Source organism: Lycium ferocissimum, chromosome 7 (assembly GCF_029784015.1).
Source record: "Lycium ferocissimum isolate CSIRO_LF1 chromosome 7, AGI_CSIRO_Lferr_CH_V1, whole genome shotgun sequence".
Taxonomy (NCBI): domain Eukaryota; kingdom Viridiplantae; phylum Streptophyta; class Magnoliopsida; order Solanales; family Solanaceae; genus Lycium; species Lycium ferocissimum.
The window spans coordinates 22480031-22499162 of NC_081348.1; the positions used below are offsets into that span (position 1 = coordinate 22480031).

General features: G+C 36.7%; 1 protein-coding gene and 1 long non-coding RNA gene across 2 annotated transcripts; both read right to left on the bottom strand.

Moving 5' to 3' along the window:
• Positions 1 to 1416: 1416 nt before the first annotated feature.
• On the bottom strand, positions 1417 to 2358 carry LOC132062598 (uncharacterized). The gene is made up of 5 exons (XR_009416214.1): positions 2240 to 2358; positions 2052 to 2150; positions 1825 to 1923; positions 1658 to 1744; positions 1417 to 1584 (listed from the first exon to the last, which is right to left on the bottom strand). It is a non-coding gene; the product is annotated as an uncharacterized LOC132062598 (long non-coding RNA).
• An 11805-nt stretch (positions 2359 to 14163) lies between these two features.
• Positions 14164 to 18154, bottom strand: LOC132063830 (uncharacterized protein At5g41620-like). Its single transcript, XM_059456559.1, has 3 exons — positions 17240 to 18154; positions 16549 to 16677; positions 14164 to 15854 (listed from the first exon to the last, which is right to left on the bottom strand). Exons 1-3 carry the CDS (start codon positions 17600 to 17602, stop codon positions 14397 to 14399), a joined length of 1950 nt encoding a protein of 649 aa, XP_059312542.1. The 5' UTR covers positions 17603 to 18154; the 3' UTR covers positions 14164 to 14396.
• Positions 18155 to 19132: the final 978 nt, after the last annotated feature.

Below are 19132 nucleotides of genomic sequence, written 5' to 3' on the forward strand. Positions count from 1 at the left end.
TATCTTATACTATAAAAAGAAAATGCCCAGTTCTCCACGACTCCTCCATCCCAAAACGATTTAAACGCAATCACTATAAAATCATTAATCTAAAAGAAATTCACTATTTTATCAGTCATGGATTATGGATAAATTATTTAAAATTTGCAGGATTAATAAAAAGAGAAGAACATAAAATACACCAAAGGACTGAAGGAGTCAACGGTCAAATAAGCTGAACTTGCCCGCCTATTTCCTCTTGGTTCAGAGCTAGCTTTGGACCATAAGAAAAGAAAAGTAGAAAAGTATGAAAGCAATGAGTATGTTTTTCTATTGAACTTTATCAAAAAGCCGCGGTTAGTAGGTCCTCCATTGGACGGAAGTTGTCCAATAGCAGTAAATTGATGTTAAAGTTTGGTATGACCAAAAATATTGCAAGTGTTTAATTGGAACTTTCTTCGTTAACATGTTTAAGTCAAGTTGACTGAAATTATACTGGCCTGAGAGATTTTTGGTTGTTTATCTCAGAGAAGTTATTCCATAAAAATCTGGCAAGCGATCTATCAAACTTACAATACAGATCAGATGCCTGAATTTCTGTTAGAATTACGATAAGTATATCTCAAAAGCAAGTGATCGTGGATTACGAAGCTTTCTTTTGAGTCCGGAACCAAAATGACTCCAAAAAAACATTTTGAACCAAAATACCAAAAAAAAAAAAAAAAAAAGTTACATAAGTACCTTTAGCGATATTTTTCAGCGCTTAAAAGACTTTTAACCATGAACCAGTTGAAAAGTGCTTTAGCGCAGTAAAATACTACGCTAAACCAAATTCTCTTTCCCCTATAGTGCAGTAAAATAATGCGCTATAAGAGTCCACCATTTTTCCAAAATAGCCTCTTATTACATTTTCACTCTTTTTTACATAGTTTAGCCGTATATTAATTATGCTTTGAGATTCCGGAACTTCAATATTTTATATAGAACCCTACTTATATTTGTACAATTAATAAGGTAGGCTCAATACATCAAGGATATGCAAAAGTTTGGATTATCGTTTTAGTGGTAGAAAAGTCTTTCGAAGTCCTTTTTGTTTGAAGACTTGTAGTCATTAGCTTTTACGTTATTTATCTTTTAGGGTTTCGTGTTATTTTTAAATTAATGCTTAACTTTATTTCGAATGTGTCACGTTTTTTTTTATTATCAATTTAGGATGTGAAACTATAAACAATAATAAAGACTAAGTTAATATTTATAAATACAAATAGATAAGCAAAAAATATATAATATTTACGATAAACTGTACAAACTAATGTGTATACACTTTCGTGGATGGGTCCCACATGTGGTATGCCTGAGACTATCCTTAGGCCTAAGGCTCATACCATCCCCACCACCCTCTCCATCGCCCTTTTTCCTTTTAATAACCGAGCGCTCCAAGTCATGATCATCTCCTCTTCCCCTGGTCCGTGCGCCCTTGACTAGAATGTGCTTCTTCTTGGGATCTGGTCCCGCTAGCACGGGCAAAACCTTATGCTGACCTGGGTTTGGAAACTCGACCTCTTCCTTGTCGGGAGTCGCCACCGCAGGCGCCGAAGGATGAACCTGAAAAGTATATAATAATTAGTACCATTTCTTATTTATATTGAATACATTAACGTTTGTTGAATAATCAAACCTGTGTATCAACGGGCGCCTGAGATGGGTCTGTAGGCTTCTGAGATGGGTCTGGTGCAGAATATGAGGTAGTCTCCTGGACGAGATGCTGTTCGAAGTCCAAATAAAGGTTATAAAAATTAAATAAATATTTATCTTATATTGAATAAAATTAAATAAAAATCTTACCTGCGCCTCGATAGTCTCATGAGAAGACACCTCTGCCTCAACAGGCTGATGAGAAGGCTCCTGAATGAGTCGCTCCTGTGGACCTACTGGCGCCGAATCCTAAAATATGAAAAAAAAATGAAATAATAAGTAACATGCATATTTAAAATAAGTACTTTAAATAATCAAATATGTATATAAAATATTGACCTTATATTGAATAAAATTAATTTTAATAAAAAGCTTACATGTGGCTCGACAGTCACATGGGAAGACACCGCTGGCTCGGTAGGCCCATGAGAAAACTCCTGAGTGGGTGACTCTAGTAGACCCGCTGGCGCCGAATCCTAAAATATAAAATATTACTAAATAATGAGTAACATATATATTTAAAAGAAGTAATTTAAATGAACAAATAAATATTTTAAATACTAACCGGAATCAAAAACTCATCGAAGTCAAGAATCCTGGCTCCCTCTAAATTCCTCACAGGCCGCTCATCAGCTAATGAAGTGCATAACGCCGCCCAATCAACGTTATCTCGCTCCTCCATGTGGCGTGCGCTCCGGGGCGTGATGAAGACCCAGGTATCTGAGCAAGTAGGAGCGCCGGTGCAAACGTAGGTGAGTCCCCAGGTGAGTTGTCACCGGCTTGGAACGGCTGCGGATGGACTAGAACGGGAATGTCCTCTGGAATGGGATCGGCCTCATCTACCAGATGGTGTCCTCCACCACCAGGTCCTCGCGAAAGCACCGCGTCCCCTCACGCGTACGAGCGTCCTCGCGGCAAAGACGGCCTCTCCTCCTCGGGGAGCACCGGTCCCTCCTCACGGCGCCGGGCCGATACTTAGCCTCTGGAACAGGCTCCCGCATGCGCCTAATCTCTCCTGCCTACCGGATACCATCCTCGGATATCCGTACCATCTCCGACGCAAGCCCCGCAAGTCCGGGGTAAGGCATATGCTCTAACCCCAACATGCGTAATCGTTGTACGGCCACCAGCTGCATTTGTGTTCAATAGGAAAAAAAAGTTATTTTTTAAAACATAACAATTAATGCAATTAAATAAATCTAAATACGATAAACTTACCAATGCCTCGTAATGCCTCGCGAGTGCTGAGTATCCTACATCTCTTGCAGGACGCAAAGCTGGGTTGCCGATCAATCGGCGTGTGATCTGATAATACCAGCGCATGTAATCCTCAATGGGAGTCAAGTGGCCGACCACCGCTAAAATGCCCAACCTGTTCTCCCAACGGTGGAGTTGGACAGCCATGAAAGCTAGAAAATCATCATCAACGGCAACTTGATCATCTCGCCGGTAGTGTCGGAGCTCATGACGGACGTCAGGGGGTATACTCTGTGTATGCCCAAACTGTTGTAAGACACGTTCGGGCATGTGGTCCTCTACGATGTCCAGGTGTATCAATGGACACCACGACCTCCAAACCCCCCGACCTCGCCCCGCAAAAGGCCGACAAACCATCTAATATAGCAACGTACGGCGTCCATATAAATAGTTGCATAACGTATAAATAAAAATCATTAATCACCAAGTAGAAAAGACGTTTAATTAAATTAATAATGTAAAGTTAAATAGCTTTACCGCATCGTCTGTCATGTGATCGTTTCTTGTCCCGGAATGGAAGAATACTGTGGTGCGTATCCACATCCCGATCAAAACCCGCTGTCCACCTCCTCGCATAAAGCATGTCAATCTCGAGGTGATGCCTAGGCACGGCCGAAAGGCAACATCCTCTCCCACGCCCATAATCGTAAGCGTTATTAGAAAATACGATTTTTTAGTCGTTGTTTCAAGAGGTTTGTTTACATTAAAGGAACGCACACTTAAAATATTACCCGGAGAAGAGCAAAAATCCACACACATCGCCGACCCCCCCTCAATAGACGCTCGGCATAGGCATCCGTAAAGATACGCCAAAACAAAGACCGCCCTCAAACCGTAGTCTCCAAACGGTCCGTATGCTCCAAGAAAACCAAATATCATAAACCGACAAAGGCACCACGAGTTCGGGAACAAGATGCCCCCGAATATAATAAGCGGTATAAACGGCATGACGATCAACATCGGGTGCCCTCAACATCGGGTGCCATCCTCGACAGAGGCTCATCCTTCAAATAAGTGCGAGTGCACATACCGAACCCGACTCGTCCCGACATCCGGCCTTCGCAAATGTGCACAAAGTGGGTGAACCTATTTAACTCCGTCGCCCATGTACTATCAGGAGGAGGCTCGTACCGAGTGTATAATGGCTCTCCATCTACCCACAATCCAAAGAGGACCTCCACATCCTGAAGTGTAATCGTGGCCTCACCGGTGCGAAGATGGAAGGTATGTGTCTCCGGCCTCCACCGCTCAACCATAACCGTAATGAGCTCCCAATCATGTTGTATCCGACCAATGGACACGCAGCGATAGATGCCGCCCCGAAACAATATCTCTAAGACGCGAGGGTGTGGGAGGCGCTCGCTTAAAAGAGTCCACGCTCTCTGCAGCCTACGGGGACAGAGCCTAGTCGATATCCCTATAGTACTAGCCCATAATAACTCTGACCTATGATTGCCTTGCAAAGACAATACTGATCTATCATCGGGCCCCGGTGGGCCGGGCCTCGGGTGATAGGCCCCGGTGATCATCGTTCATGGAACATTCAGATCCATGAAAAAGTCTAGTCTGTACAAACTAAATTAGTCATTACTCTTGAAATGAAAGAGAAATTATATTAACTAATTAATAATTTTTAGATAATCTTTTTTTTTATTTAACATATATATTCATGCTTTTAATATAATATAGATTTAACAATTCATAATCATTTACAACTTGTTTGGATGGTTGTTACCTATTGTATTATATTGTGTTGTTAGTTTAAATACAATGTTTATTTTGATTGTTACTTTAATTTTATTGTATCGTATCGTTAAATCCATCGTTACGTAACGAGGAAAGGTCCTATTTTATGTAACGACTGATTTGGTCCTATACATTTTATCGTTAACGTATGTATTTATGAAATTCATAATAATTTTTATTTCCGTGAACATAAATATTAAAAGAAGAACTTTAACTATTCTTTTTTAGATAATATTTTTTTATTTAACATATATATTCATGCTTTTAAAATAATATAGATTTAACAATTCATAATCATTTACAACTTGTTTGGATGGTTGTTACCTATTGTATTATATTATATTGTTAGTTTAACTACAATGTTTGCTTTGATTGTTACTTTTATTTTATTGTATCGTATCGTTAAATCCATCGTTACGTAACGAGGAAAGGTCCTATTTTATGTAACGACCGATTTGGTCCTATACGACAACACAATACGATACATTATGAAACAATACATAACAATCATCCAAACAAAGTGTTAACAAAATAATAATTCATTAACAATCAACTTCTTTCAATTCATAATCAATATTTAACAACTAATTAATTCATAACCAATATTTAACAAATAATCAATTAACAAAATAATAATTCATTAACAATTAACAATTCATAAATAACTACCAATTCATAAACAATTAACAAATTAACAACTCATAAACATATAACAACGTAACAATTCATAAACATTTAACAAACTAACAATTCATACGCATTTAACAATTAATGAAAAAAAAAAAGTGGGCAATAGCCACGCCCTGGCAGTGTAAAAAAAAAAAAAAAAAAAAACTAAATTTGATTTTTTTTTTTTTTGGAAATTAATAGCGATTAAATGTAAAACATGCGTATAATATAATGTATATAACAAATTAATAACAAAAGTTCATAGTAGAAAACCTTAATCGAAGATTTTTGTAGAGTTGTGCCTTTTTTAATTCGAGCTTAGAATCTTGCTCCTCGACTTAAATATCCAAGAATCTAAATTTTCCGATGAAATTTAATAGAAAAACGACGTATTTTTATGTGGGGAATCTGAAATCGCCTCCAATGGCGTTTTTGAAAATACCGGAGGACCAAGTGAGCCGATCGGTTTTATTAATCTAAACTTTTCCGCGCTTACAGCGGTAGAGAAAGTTTGAAAATTATCGCTCGTCGCGATTTTAGCTAAAGGTACTTATGTCACCTTTTATTGGGCATTTTTCAAAATGTGGGGACTTTACACGAATTGCCTTTTTAGTGGACAAATTGCCTCTTCTTTTTGGGGTGGTCTTTAAATTTTGCCTCATAACGGTCTTTAAATTTTGCCCTTCGGCTAACACCATAGGTTCCGGGTTCGAACCTACGCGCGATCAAAATTTTAAAAAAAATTGCAAGGCGAGTTTAAATTTCGCTATCTTGGGACCCGACATACTTTTGTTAAGGAATTACCAAAGTTATGCGGGACCTTATGCCCTCAGTGGGCGGACTTGGCATAAGTATGTCGGGTCCGGTGTCCTTCACAAAGTTATGTCGGTCCCATAAAAGTTCACAAGACTTAGTAGGAAATATGTTCCTCCGATTCAATGCAAATTTGGCGCATTACAAAACAAATCTGTGGTAGTATACGAATCATTTCCATTTTATATAAGTGTTCAAGCACTGGCCCGGGGGAAAAGAGTAAACTTATGCCACAAGAGTAGAAATAAACAAAATTTAGATGCATATGTTACGTGTTTGAGGCCAAAAGCTCACCATTACGCAATATTTATCTTTCGGTTTTACAGAAAAATAGAAGAAGGAAAATATGTTCGATAAATATGAAACAACAATAGGAAAACGATAACAATATAAAAGTATGCCCCCGCGCGCATAACTTTGATAATTCCTTAAGTTATGCGGGTCAGTCCGCATAAAAGTTTGCCCATTAAAAGTATGCCTCCACCTAAGCATAACTTTTGAAGGAATTATCAAAGTTATGCGGACCCGCATACTTACGCAAGTCCGCCTTATAAAGAGCGTGAGCATTTAGGGTCCCATAAAATTTGTAATTCTTAACAAAAGTATGCGGGTCCGGCAAGATACACGCGACCCAAATCTTGTCTTGCGATTTTTTTTTTAATTTATGCTTGAGCGGGGTTCGAACTCGAAGATTTCGGCGGGAAAAGCTCAAAGTTGCAATACAAAGGGCAAAAATTAAAGACCAAGAATATGAGGGGCATAATTTAAAGGCACTACGAATAGCGAATATTAAATGTTAAAGCATCACCCTCAAAAGCAGGCACTCCGCGCAAAAAAATGCTTATAAAGAGCTAGAAAAAGAGAGTGGGCTTGTGCACGTTAGATATGTTGGGTTTTGTGTTGTGTGAATGGGAAATTAGTGATTTTTCCGAAAAGGCACCAGTAGTAAAGGGTGTGACTTTTCTGTAAAGTCACCACACCTTTTCATAACACCCATTAGATGGCTATATAAGTTGAAGTTTTGCTTTAGATTTTTTAATTCACTGAAGCATAAAAACACCGAAAATCAGAATTCCCCTCAAAACCTGTTCTCTGCATTTGTTTTCAAAACAAAAATATTATAGAGTCGTGTGATTTACAGCCGCCATTTGAGTTCGCTGAAGTTCTGCAATTTGCATTGCCTTAAGGACACACAAGAAACTTGTGGGCTCGAAAATTTTCTGTTTCATCTAATTTCTGTCTTTAACGTTTTTGGTTTTCGTAAATTACTGCTTTGAACACTTAGAGATAACAAGCTTAAGAAATCTACTTTTTCTTGTATTAGTTTTCTGGGTTCTGCTTTGTTGGAGACAAAACAAGAAACAGAAATATTTATCGGCACAGTCGTGGAACATGGCGTGGAAAAATGAAAGACAATTCTGGATTAGAAAGTTTTAACATCTGTTTGGTGGAGATCAGACGAGAAAGAGAGATTAAAATATTTGGAATTGTGCAATGTTACTGCAGTTATTGGTATGGATGAGACCATAGTAGATTTTGCAGGATACATTCCATCAGTTGCGGTATGAACACGGAAACGGAAAAAAAAATCCTTCACATCTTCTCATATGATGTGAAAGGGTACAATGTAAAGATGTCTTATCAGAAAACCATAAAGTGTTTTATTTACAAGGAAACAATTTTGATTTTGGTGTGGAAACGGTGATCAAATCAAAGAAATCAACAAGGAAGTGGCGAAAATTCGGTTATACTTTCTCTACTTTAATTTTCTTTTAATTTTCTACTCTTTATGATTTATGAAATTCGGTTTTATAAATGTTAGGGTAGATGTTCATTATGTTATGATCTCAAAGTATATCCTATTTGCTTGCCATAAAATTGTTTATACTGTTATGGTGGTGAATAGAGGAAAAACAGTGTTAGAAGCTCTCGGTTGTTCTATTGGATGCTAAACTGGTTTTAGCGCAAGCCAAGTTTCACGCTGCAAATTCAGTTATACGCTAAGAGAATTTGAAAGCTGCAATTATGGGTGTCATCACCGAGTAAGTAATTATGTCCTTGGGGCGTTGAACAATATGCAGTAGGCATTAGCCAAGCACTTTATTGCTTAAAATTTATTTTCACCAATTTATGAGTCTATTTGCAGTAAGAAAAGCAATTGTAATAATTGCTACTCAATATAGATGTGATACGTTTCAAAATTGACATTTTCCCGTGAATGCTTCATGTCTTTCAACTTGTTGCCTTCTTTGATATAACAATTAAGGCACATTTAATCTTGAGTTTGCAATTGTGCCATTGATCCAAGTTAGATAAAGGATATTCTAATTGGTTCCAATTGGAGGCAACGACTTTGATTTTGATCATCAAAGCAATGGATCACGAAAGGAAGATAACTTTCTTAAAATTTAATTGAAATTATTTTCGGACAACTGTTTGAGAAAATTGTGAAAAAACAGGTTGTTGGATGAAAATATTAGTACTTTGTAATCCTGTGACAGTGGGTTAGTCCAGGCGAATCAATCTTGCTTGAATCGCCATGGAGATGGTTTTGGGAAATTCAATCGTTTCCACATGAATCCTTTTAAAAGAGAAAACAAAAATGATCATGATTACATTTTCATCTATAGTATCCTGTAAAAGATCATTGATGAATTTTGATTTGAACATGATGACATGTATTTAAATGATGCTTTGGGGCAAAAAAATTGGACTGGTAAAGAATGATTGATTAGCATGAAGTTTGGCTAATAAGATTCTAACGTTCAAGTGCGTGAGGATTTTTTGTTTTTAAGTACATGTTGACTTGGGATCGTTAATGTGCATTTTGATTTGATGTTATGAAGAGAAGTTTTTCATCTGCACTTTAATTTTGAGTTGCCCATGAATATGCATGGTACTTGAATATTTAAAATGTGAGGGTTTTTGGCTTATGATAAAGTCAATGTTAGACGTGGTGTCTAATTTAATTTGGAAAAATAAGAGATATGAAAATTAGAGAAGAAAATTACTCTTTTCAGAAAGAAGAAAATTACTCTTTTCAGAGAGAAGAAAGTTACTTTTTCGAGAGAGAAGAGACAACTCTTTTCAGAGATTAAAAAAACAAAAATTACTCTTTTCAGAAATAAAAAGTACTCTTTTTGGAGACTAAAACCTTTGTGGTTTTCTACTCCGTTGTTTGGAGATTAAAATCTACGTGATTTTCTACTCCAAGTTACTACTCGATTTAAAGAATATAAAAACTTTATCGATTTAGTAACGTTCACTGGTTTGAAGATATAAAACCTTCGCTGGTTGTTTATTCGGTTTGAAGCGATGAAAACTTCACAAATTCATTAAATCTATTTTTGTCAGAACTTATTCGGTTTGAAGATATAAAAATTTCGTTTTATTCTCTGGTTAAGAGAAAAGAAAGATTATGACCGTAAGGATGTTCATTGCATTCTATGGTACGAATGGCTTATAGAGATGAAAATTAAAGGAACATTCTAATTGGAGTTTTTAAAGTGTGAACGGACACATTTTTTCTATAACTCCCTGTGATTCTCCTTCTAATTACAAAATTAAGCGGCTAAGAATTTATATGAGAAGAATCATACTGACTGCTTGACATTAAATCTGTCTGTGTTATCTATGTTCACGGCAAAGCCTTCTCCATCTGTTCCGCTCCTTATTTTTCTAACAGTCTCAAAGAGTTTCAGGACAACAATCTTTATTGATAAATTAAGTGTTGACAAAGTGGTAATGATGCAAGGAGCAGTAGTAAATGATATACATATATTTTTGTATATGTTATACGGAAATTATAGTGACAATTGACACTTATGTTAATGATTTCTTGTAAAACTTTATTGCGGACTGGTTCTTTAGTTCTCCGTTCACTAATGGGTGAGTAGTACGTACTAGTAACAGTTCACGGGAACTAAGTGCATACGTGTTTATGATGATGTTGCATTGTGAAGGAACGATTTAACATAGATGGTGAATGTCGTGTTAATAAGTTCTGGTTTATTCCAGAAATGTGGGGGAACGCTATCCTTACGATTAGCCGAATACTCAATTGAGTACCCATAGTAAAAACACAATCTATTACATATGAGAAATAGAAAGGAAGAAAGTCCAACTTGAATTACTTCAAAGTGTGGGGGTGTATGACTAAAGTGCAAATTCCTAAACTCAAAAAGGTTAAAATAGGACCGAATAATGTTGATTGTGGTTTTATAGAATATGCCACTAATAGTAAAGGATATCGACTTGATACTGTGATAGAATCAGAAAACGTTGATTTATTGACATTATTGTATTATGTCAAACCCACGATATATGTCCTTGGTGGATATTGATATGGCAGTTAGTGAAATTTTCACATAACTTATTCTGTCTTGGTGAGGACTAGGTGATCGAACTACTTATTTGATAGTTGATCAGATGTCTTCTCATTAAAGGTTGTGTTCTTTAATTTCGTGAAGGGATGTCACTTGAAATATAATGTTATGTTTTTTCATGAACGGATGTCACTTGAAAGGTTGTGACTTTTCGTGATAAAATGTGTTTGTTGAAAGATAACTCTTTGAAAAGACGAGATGGTTCATTGAACGTACAAGTTCATTGGTTTATAAATCAAAGAACCAATTGACGATAATGATAAAAATCGACAATAGCTTGGATTTTCACATCGGTGAATGTGCTATTATTTGGATATTTAAAGAAGTAGGACTTACAAGAAGTGGAATGGTTGAGAAATATATATATTGTTAAAAGGTTGTGGCCACAACTGATGCCAACCATCCACATATATTTTGATCTACGATATATCCTATTTTCTAAGCTGTTCTTTGCTTTATAATAAATATCCCACGATTCAAGGGGTATGTTAATGCAAATTGAATCACCGGTCAAATGAAATTAAATCCACAAATGGATACGTTTTTACCATTGATGGAAGGAGCACTGTCTTGGAAATCGTCCAAACAGACATGTATCGCCTGCTCCACAATGGAGTCTAAGTTCATAGCTTTAGACAAGATCGGTGAACAAGTTGAATGGCTCCGAAATTTCTTGGAAGATGTTCCATTATGGCCGAAACCGTTGGCTTTTATATGCATAAATTGCAATATCCTAGTGGCGATAGGAAGGGCTGGGAGCTTGTTATGTATAACGGAAAATATCATAACATATGACGAAGACGTAATGCCATTAGACAACTACTCTCTAGTGGAATTATCATAATTGACTATGTAAGGTTAAAGGATAATGTGTCGGATCCACTTGCAAAAGGCCTAACTAGAGAGGCGGTTGAGAAATCCTCTAAGGGAATGGGACTATGGCCGAGGACAAGTCAACATGGCGGTAACTCTACCTAGAAGACTAGAGATCCCAAGATCTAGGTTCAAGGAGATCAAATAAAGTTATGATTGACGGTTCAACATTGTCAAACAAATTTTTTGGTCCATTCTCGTGATGAAGACAATGTTCAGTAAGGATAAAGCATTAAGGCTTTTTAATGGTTTCTAAGTTTGATACGGGGTATATCAAGTAGTGTATATCTACAGGATGACACATTTAGGAATCGCCTATGTAAGTGTGAAGTGTAAGCCGCTTCAAGGAGAATTTTATAGGCCAATTCTCTACGCACTTATGAGACCAGGCAGTGTTCATGGCTGAAACTAACCAAACAATGAGAATCAAAGATGGTTAAAGGGTTAATTGTGTGACATATGGTTGTCTAGGTATACACCAAAGCTCGACGGTTCAAAGGTATCAAATCTACCGATTGACCGAGTATATCCGACATATGTTCACTACTGAGAGTTCAAAGGGAAACCTACTTATCCAGATGCGATTAATTTTTGCTTGCAAATCGCACAGTTTTTCCATGCATGTTTTCATCATATAGTCATTCCCATTCATGTGGGGGATTGTTGGGTTTTGTGTGGTGCGAATGGGAAATTAGTGATTTTCCCGAAAAGGCACCAGTAGCAATGGGCGTGACTTTTCTGTAAAGTCACCACACCTTTTCATAACACCCATTAGATGGCTATATAAGTTGAAGTTTTGCTTCAGATTTTTTAATTCACTGAAGCATAAAAACACCGAAAATCAGAAGTTCTCACCGCTCAAAACCTGTTCTCTACATTTGTTTTCAAAACAAAAATGTTATAGAGTCGTGTGATTTGCTGCCGCCATTTGAGTTCGCTGAAGTTCTGCAATTTGCATTGCAGCTATCGCAGAATAGTTTTCCGTTCAATCCTGGGAAGAATTAATCCATTAACCTTGACAATTGTGAGAGGATTGGATTTCTTAAGGACACACAAGAAACTTGTGGGCTCGGAAATTTTATGTTTCATTTAATTTCTGTCTTTAACGTTTTTGGTTTCTTTTTACAAAACAGAAACTGGTTTTAGGAAATTACTGTGAAGTTACTGATTTTTGTTAATTTACTGGTTTTAGTAAATTACTGGTTTCAGTAGTAAATTACTGCTTTGAACACTTATAGATAACAAGAATATAGCCCGAAGGCAAAAGAGGTGAGATTGTCTCCCCCGTGCGATATACACGTGAGGCATAATCCAATTCTGGTCGTGTCTTGACTCCATATATAATTGCCACATTTCAGAATCACTATCGTTGTATTGTAATGTTCTAAATATCTCACCTATATATACAGAGAAAAAGCCATAAATAGTCCCTTATCTATGGGAGTAGGTCTAAAATGGTCCCTTAACTATATACTTACCGGTTTTAGTCCTTTAACTATCCAAAAACTAATCAAATTTGGTCTCCATCTATTTTTTTATACAAACAGCGTACAAGCTCATAAACCTTCGTGAGATTAATCGTTAAACCATTCCTCAGACTTATATTCTCTCTCTCTCGCTTCTTTTTCCTCAAGTTCATTCTTTAACCTCAACTTTTTTTCCTCAAGTTCTCTCTCGCGTTTTGGAATCGACGGACCGTGTGTCTATTAAACCGACCCGGCCCATCGGTTTTGTTAAAAAAAAAATTAAAAAAAAAGCGACGGCCTCGACGTCGTTTTTTTTTTTGAAAATTAAAGAATGAAATGTAGGAACTTGGAGTCAAACCCGGGTATGTTCCTTGGCATTAAGGGGCTTTACCACTAGACCACTGATATTTTTTGTTCATATACTTATATTGATTTAATTTATACTGTCTTTTCGCTTTAAAAACCGACGGACTCCGTCTCCGTCGGTTTTTTTATAAAAAAATAAAAAACCGACGGACTCCATCGGTTTATTTTAGAAAATAATATAACAAATAATTATATTTTTTCACGCATTTTTGTGCAAAAAATAATCGACGCAGTCCGTCGGTTTTCTTAACCAAAAAAAAAAAAAGATTTAAAAAAATTATTGAAAAAACCGACGAGAATTTGTCGGTCTTTAAATCGGCTTTTTCCATCGGTTTTACTAGTTTTTTAGTAGTGTTTGAGAAGAATGGTTACGTAAATTTTGTGCCCGAGTTTGTCTTTTCGAATTTTAGAGACTCGAGAGCGACACTGCGTCAGAATGCTTTTTTTTTTTTTTAACAAGAGGAACTTGAGGAAAAAGAAGCAGGGAGAGAGAAATATAGGTCTGAGGAATGGTTTAATGATTAATCTCACGAAGGTTTATGAGTTTGTACGCTGTTTGTATAAAAAAATAGATGGAGACCAAATTTGATAAGTTTTTGGATAGTTAAAGGACTAAAATCGGTAAGTGTATAGTTAAGGGACCATTTTAGACCTACTCCCATATATAAGAGACTATTTATGGCCTTTTCTCTATATATACACATACTCGTTCTTATGAGAAGAACACCAATCCAGAAATTATTCTCCTTCTGGGATTCTGCTACTAAATTTCTCTTTGTTGTTTTGCTCCAAGTTGATACTAGAAGAGCTTGTCGAATCCTAGGGAATACACCTACACGGGGTTAAATATATCCTTAAGGACAACGGCATTCACAACAAGCCTCAAGCTAGAATGAAATTACTTTGATCAAAACTCAACAGAAATGAGAATCTATGTTACTAATAACCAGTCCACATCTAATTTACAGATAAAAGACTGAAACTACAAAAAAAAAAGGCATTTCTCATTTCTAGTGTACCAAAATTTTCGAGTCACAAAACCAGCATTAGCAACTCACAAAGTATCAACACTTTTTAACATTTTCACCTAAAGGGTTCACACTGGCCATTTTACAGTTCAAGAAAACTCAGATAAACCTTTTATAGCTCATGGCTGCAACTGCTGGCTTTCAAGCCTGGCTTCTAGCAGCTTTGCCTTCAGTGTATTCTCTTTTACACCTAGTGGTAATTTTGAAGAAGATTCAATCACCTCACGATCCGGGGCTGTTACTTTTGATGTCCACTTCTGCACTGGACTGGCAGGGCCAGTAAATGTCGTTGGATCGAAAGACTGTTCCATATGCTTATCATCATTTTGAAGTGTCTTAGCTTCTGAAGGCAATGAATGATCTTTAAGTAAGTTATTCAGCAAAGAACTTCCCGTTTTCATCAAGTTATTCTTTCTCTTCTGAGATTTTCCTTGCTTTGTGACACGTTTCTTAAGCACACCTATCTCATTACCTTCAACAGGAGTCTCTTTAACCACCATTGCCTCGAAAATTTTCTCTTCAGGTTGGATTCTTGAGCTAGTCACGTCAGGGTCCTTTGAAACTTGAGCTTCAATCTTCGTCTGTGGTGTATTAGATTCAGTTATTTTTCCGACATGGATGTTCGAAGTAAATTCCTCCTGTTGATTGATGCAGCTGATTTCGTCATGCTTTCCTCTATTTGATTCAGAAGCCCGTATAACGTTGTCAAATGAATCGTCATCTTCCTTCTCTATTCTGGGTGCACTTGCAGGATTGTTCAAGTGAAAGGATTCCAATGAATGCCTGTGTAAGCAGTTCTCCTTTGCTCCTTTCAGGTTTAAGACATTATTCCTGTAATCACTAGATTGTCTAGCTTTAAGAAAGGTCTGTATTTCGGACCACAACTTGTCTACAATTGTTTTCTTTTCTGCGGGATCATGACGTCTTTGGGCTTGCTTCATTTGCATTCTCTCATCTAACCAGGCTTCAGAAATATGGATGATCAACCCATCCTTCTCTTCAGTCAACACGTGATCCTTTTTCAGTTTGCTTTTCAAGAATCGAACATCTTCTTCATACTCCTTAATTCCATAGGCAAACTCATCACATAATTCTTCTAGCATAATCCGTGCCTCCCGTTCTCTTTCAAGTTCTTTTAAAGTAGTAGAGAAAGAAGATTTCACTTCAGCAAGCTCTCGAGCAAGCTTACGGTGAAGATTTTCTGAGTCTTTCCTCAACCTTCGTTCTTCTCGTAGCTCATCCATCAATGTCTTGACTGCCTCTTCAGTTCTGTTATGCTTGTTGTTCTTTCTTCCAATTCTGTAGTCAGCAATTAGTGTCATCAAGTCATCTATTTCTTCTCTGTCTCGTTTCTTTTCTTCTTGTAGTTCCTTAACACGTCTTTGGGAGTGATCAAGTTCTTTTCTCAATGCTTTCACCAACGACATGTTTGATGATTGTTGTTCTTCAAGGCTCCAAATCCTATTAAGTATGTTAAGTAATTCCGTTGATGTTTTCAGGCTGTAGCTGGACTTTCCACTTCTACCTTTAAGGTCCTTTGAGGTGGTGGGAGTCTCAACAGGTTTATAAGGAGCCATCTGTCAGGGAACAGAAGGAAATTAGACATTATTACACTACTGAAATAGGTTATCACGAAATTTGCTGAAGTAATCAATTATAGCACGTGCAAGACGGACTTGAATGCGCTTAAACAAGTTGACGTGCAGGCAATTATCTTCTCATTCAAGACAGGAAACTTCTCACGTGCTAAAGTCAGTTCATAATAAACTCAATCAAGTGACATTCAGGGAACACTATCTGAACTATATCCAGACTATATTCACCAGAAAATTTGTCGAAAACAGTTGATAGAAGCACATCTATCTTCTGAATTCACTGATATTTAGCCACTTCTAAAATCAAAAGCCAAATATTTCATTATCCCCGAGTCACATGGAAACTATCATGGTTACTAAAGGTACCATAAGTTCATTGGCTTAAATATTCATACATCCATAAAGCTTTCAGGTAGTCACCAACTTTGACATAAATCCTGTGGAATCCGAGAAAAAGGGAGGGGGAGGCAGTAATAGAAAATAAATTGAACCATGAAAAATGCATGTCTAGCTACGAAGGAAACTAATGATTGGTATTTATGAAGTACTGATTCATTCCTGAACTAGGTTCTCAAGCTAAAAATACCCATTAAGTCATAAAAGTACCCATTATGTATGCCATCAACATGCTGTAGCCGGGGAAGGGGTTAAAAAAAAAGGTGTAAGGAAAAGTTACCTCCATTGAGCTACAGTAACTTGCAGGAGATTCAAGCGATTGAGCGCCTCCATTCTTCGCAAGTAGATGATGATGATGCTGTCTAAGTGATGCAGCAATGTCCCTCCCTAAACTACTGGTGCTTGTTGGCTGCAACAACGTAAAAGAATCACAACAAATCAGGTTATCGCCTCTTGATGCAAGTTAGAGAAAAAAAATTAAGACACTTCATAGTTTAGCAGAAATGAACCAAAGAGACATCCTTTTAACTCTTCAATCAAATTAACCGACTGGGAAACTTTGTTGAGATGATTTTCCTTCGTGTTGAAAGTTTTCAACTGGAATTAGGCGTTCTCAATATTAACACAACAACCTACACAATTGACTTGGGGAAACAAGACTTCTATAAAGCAATTCTATGTGGCAGTGCAGTGGCAACAAACAATTATATTAAAGAGATACATATATATTTGTTTTGTCTTTCTAACCTATGTGGCATGGTATGAACTTGAGGCACCAAAAAAAAGCTTAAGCATTGAACAATTTCATAAGGCGAATCCAGGATCTAGAGTACACTCGGAGTTTACTTAGTTGGAGCAGAAAGCAATGAATTCAGCTGACCCGCAAAACTGTCTTTTTTTTTAAATAGTAATACAATATGCAGTTTGGAGTAAAAAAAATACCACTACTAAATAAGTTTCTTGTACTTGACCTGCTGTGGTGGGCTATCTGGTGGGTCAGCTGGTTGGCTGGGAAGCTTAGAACGTTTTTTATCTTTGTGATTTTGAGGAAGAGGGCCAATCTTGCTCATCTTGTTCACTTGCGGTTGAAATTCCCAGAGATTGGCACCAAGTTTTCTGACAGAGAGTGAAGCAGAATTGGATGGAAAAGGCAAATCTTGGAGCAGAGAACCATCAGATTGAGCCAACCCAATTTTCCATGTAGGTGAAGGAGTACTACAACTACCCCCTCTTTTCCCCACCAAAACACCTCCTTTCAACTTTACTACCAATAATTCTTCTTCTTGCTGCTTTTTCTTTTCCTCTCTCTCCATCTTTTTCTCACTCTTGTACATACCCAAATTTCAAATTTCTTGGTGCTAATTGTCTTACTCTAAAGTCCTCTTTTTGTATAAAATTTTCAAACACTTTAATTTGATGTTGTCCCCCTTGTCATGTCTCTTACTTTAGACTACTATTTTTTTACCACCCCTCTGTCTCTCTCACACACGCGGACAAAGGTAAATTCTTGCAAGTTCTTGTGAGCTCCTCTTAATCACCTATTTCTGTTTCTTTCACAGTATGTCCCAATTAAAAATCTTTTGTCTGTTTTATGTCACTCTTGTCTCTCTCCATATCTATCACCAGTCTCTGCAGTTCTGATCTTTTCTCAATTCTCCTTGTCGGCAACTTTAATGTTATGCAATCAATTTAATGCACTCTCTTACAATAAAGAGATCTCTGTATATTTGGGAAATGTTAAAAGGGCAATGTTTAGCTTAGGCTTTTAATCATGCGGATTATTGGTGAGTGTGACACGTACAAGTTACAATACTCATCACTAAAACGACCAAGAATGAGACAGACACACATGCAAAGCGGCAGCTATACTGTGCTAGGGAAGTAGTCAAGAATTTTCAGTCCAATGAGAATTTAACCAAACTGGCAATAAAAAGAAAGAAAAGCCAAAAGTTTTGGTAGAAAGAGTCCAAATTTAAGGACTAAAAGGAAAAGGGTTGATGTGGTCCATAGGCTATGTATGTCTTTGTAGCTCTGGTGTGAAAACATCATTCTTCCCCCACTTGGATTCACTATAAAAATTTGCAAGCACTTAATATTTATAACAATTCAATTAATTAACACATATTTTTACTTTAATTTATCACTCCGCTTACTTATAATAAATTAGTGTTTAATAAATACTCCCTCTGTTTCAATTTATGTGAATCTTTTCGAAGTACGAGGGTCAAACTTTATAACTTTGACCATAAATTTTGACATAGATCTTTCAAGTTTATAAAAATAAAATTTATAGATTTAGAAACTACATAAGAAGCACTATAAGACATGATAATTTATAATTCAAATAATTTCGGTCAAAGAATCATCTCGTAGACTCTCAAAATAGTAATAGGTTCACATAAATTGAAATAGAGAGATATGATTTAAACATTGCCCCTATGGAACCTCTCCTCTCTTCCTTCGTAGTATACTATTTACTACTAGTAGACAGAAGGAATCATTAGGCTAAAATCATGCCTAAAGGATCCTAAGATTGCAAGAATATACCCTTCTCTATTCATCACTACTGTTTCTGTGTTTAAAGAGTAAGATATTTTGTGGTCTTCGTGACCACAATGAGACATTATATTATTTACTCCACTTGATACCAATTACCATGATCTTCAAATAAATTACCATACTAAGTATTCTTATATATTATATACTCCATCTATTATGTAGGATATTACACAATGAATTGCAGTAACTCTTTAACTTAAAGAAGTCCAAGGCACAAATGTTTGTTTATGGATTTCTTAGCGAAGGAAGACGAATAGCCAAATGTCTCATTGATGAGATAACGACACTTGACGTTATAAATATGA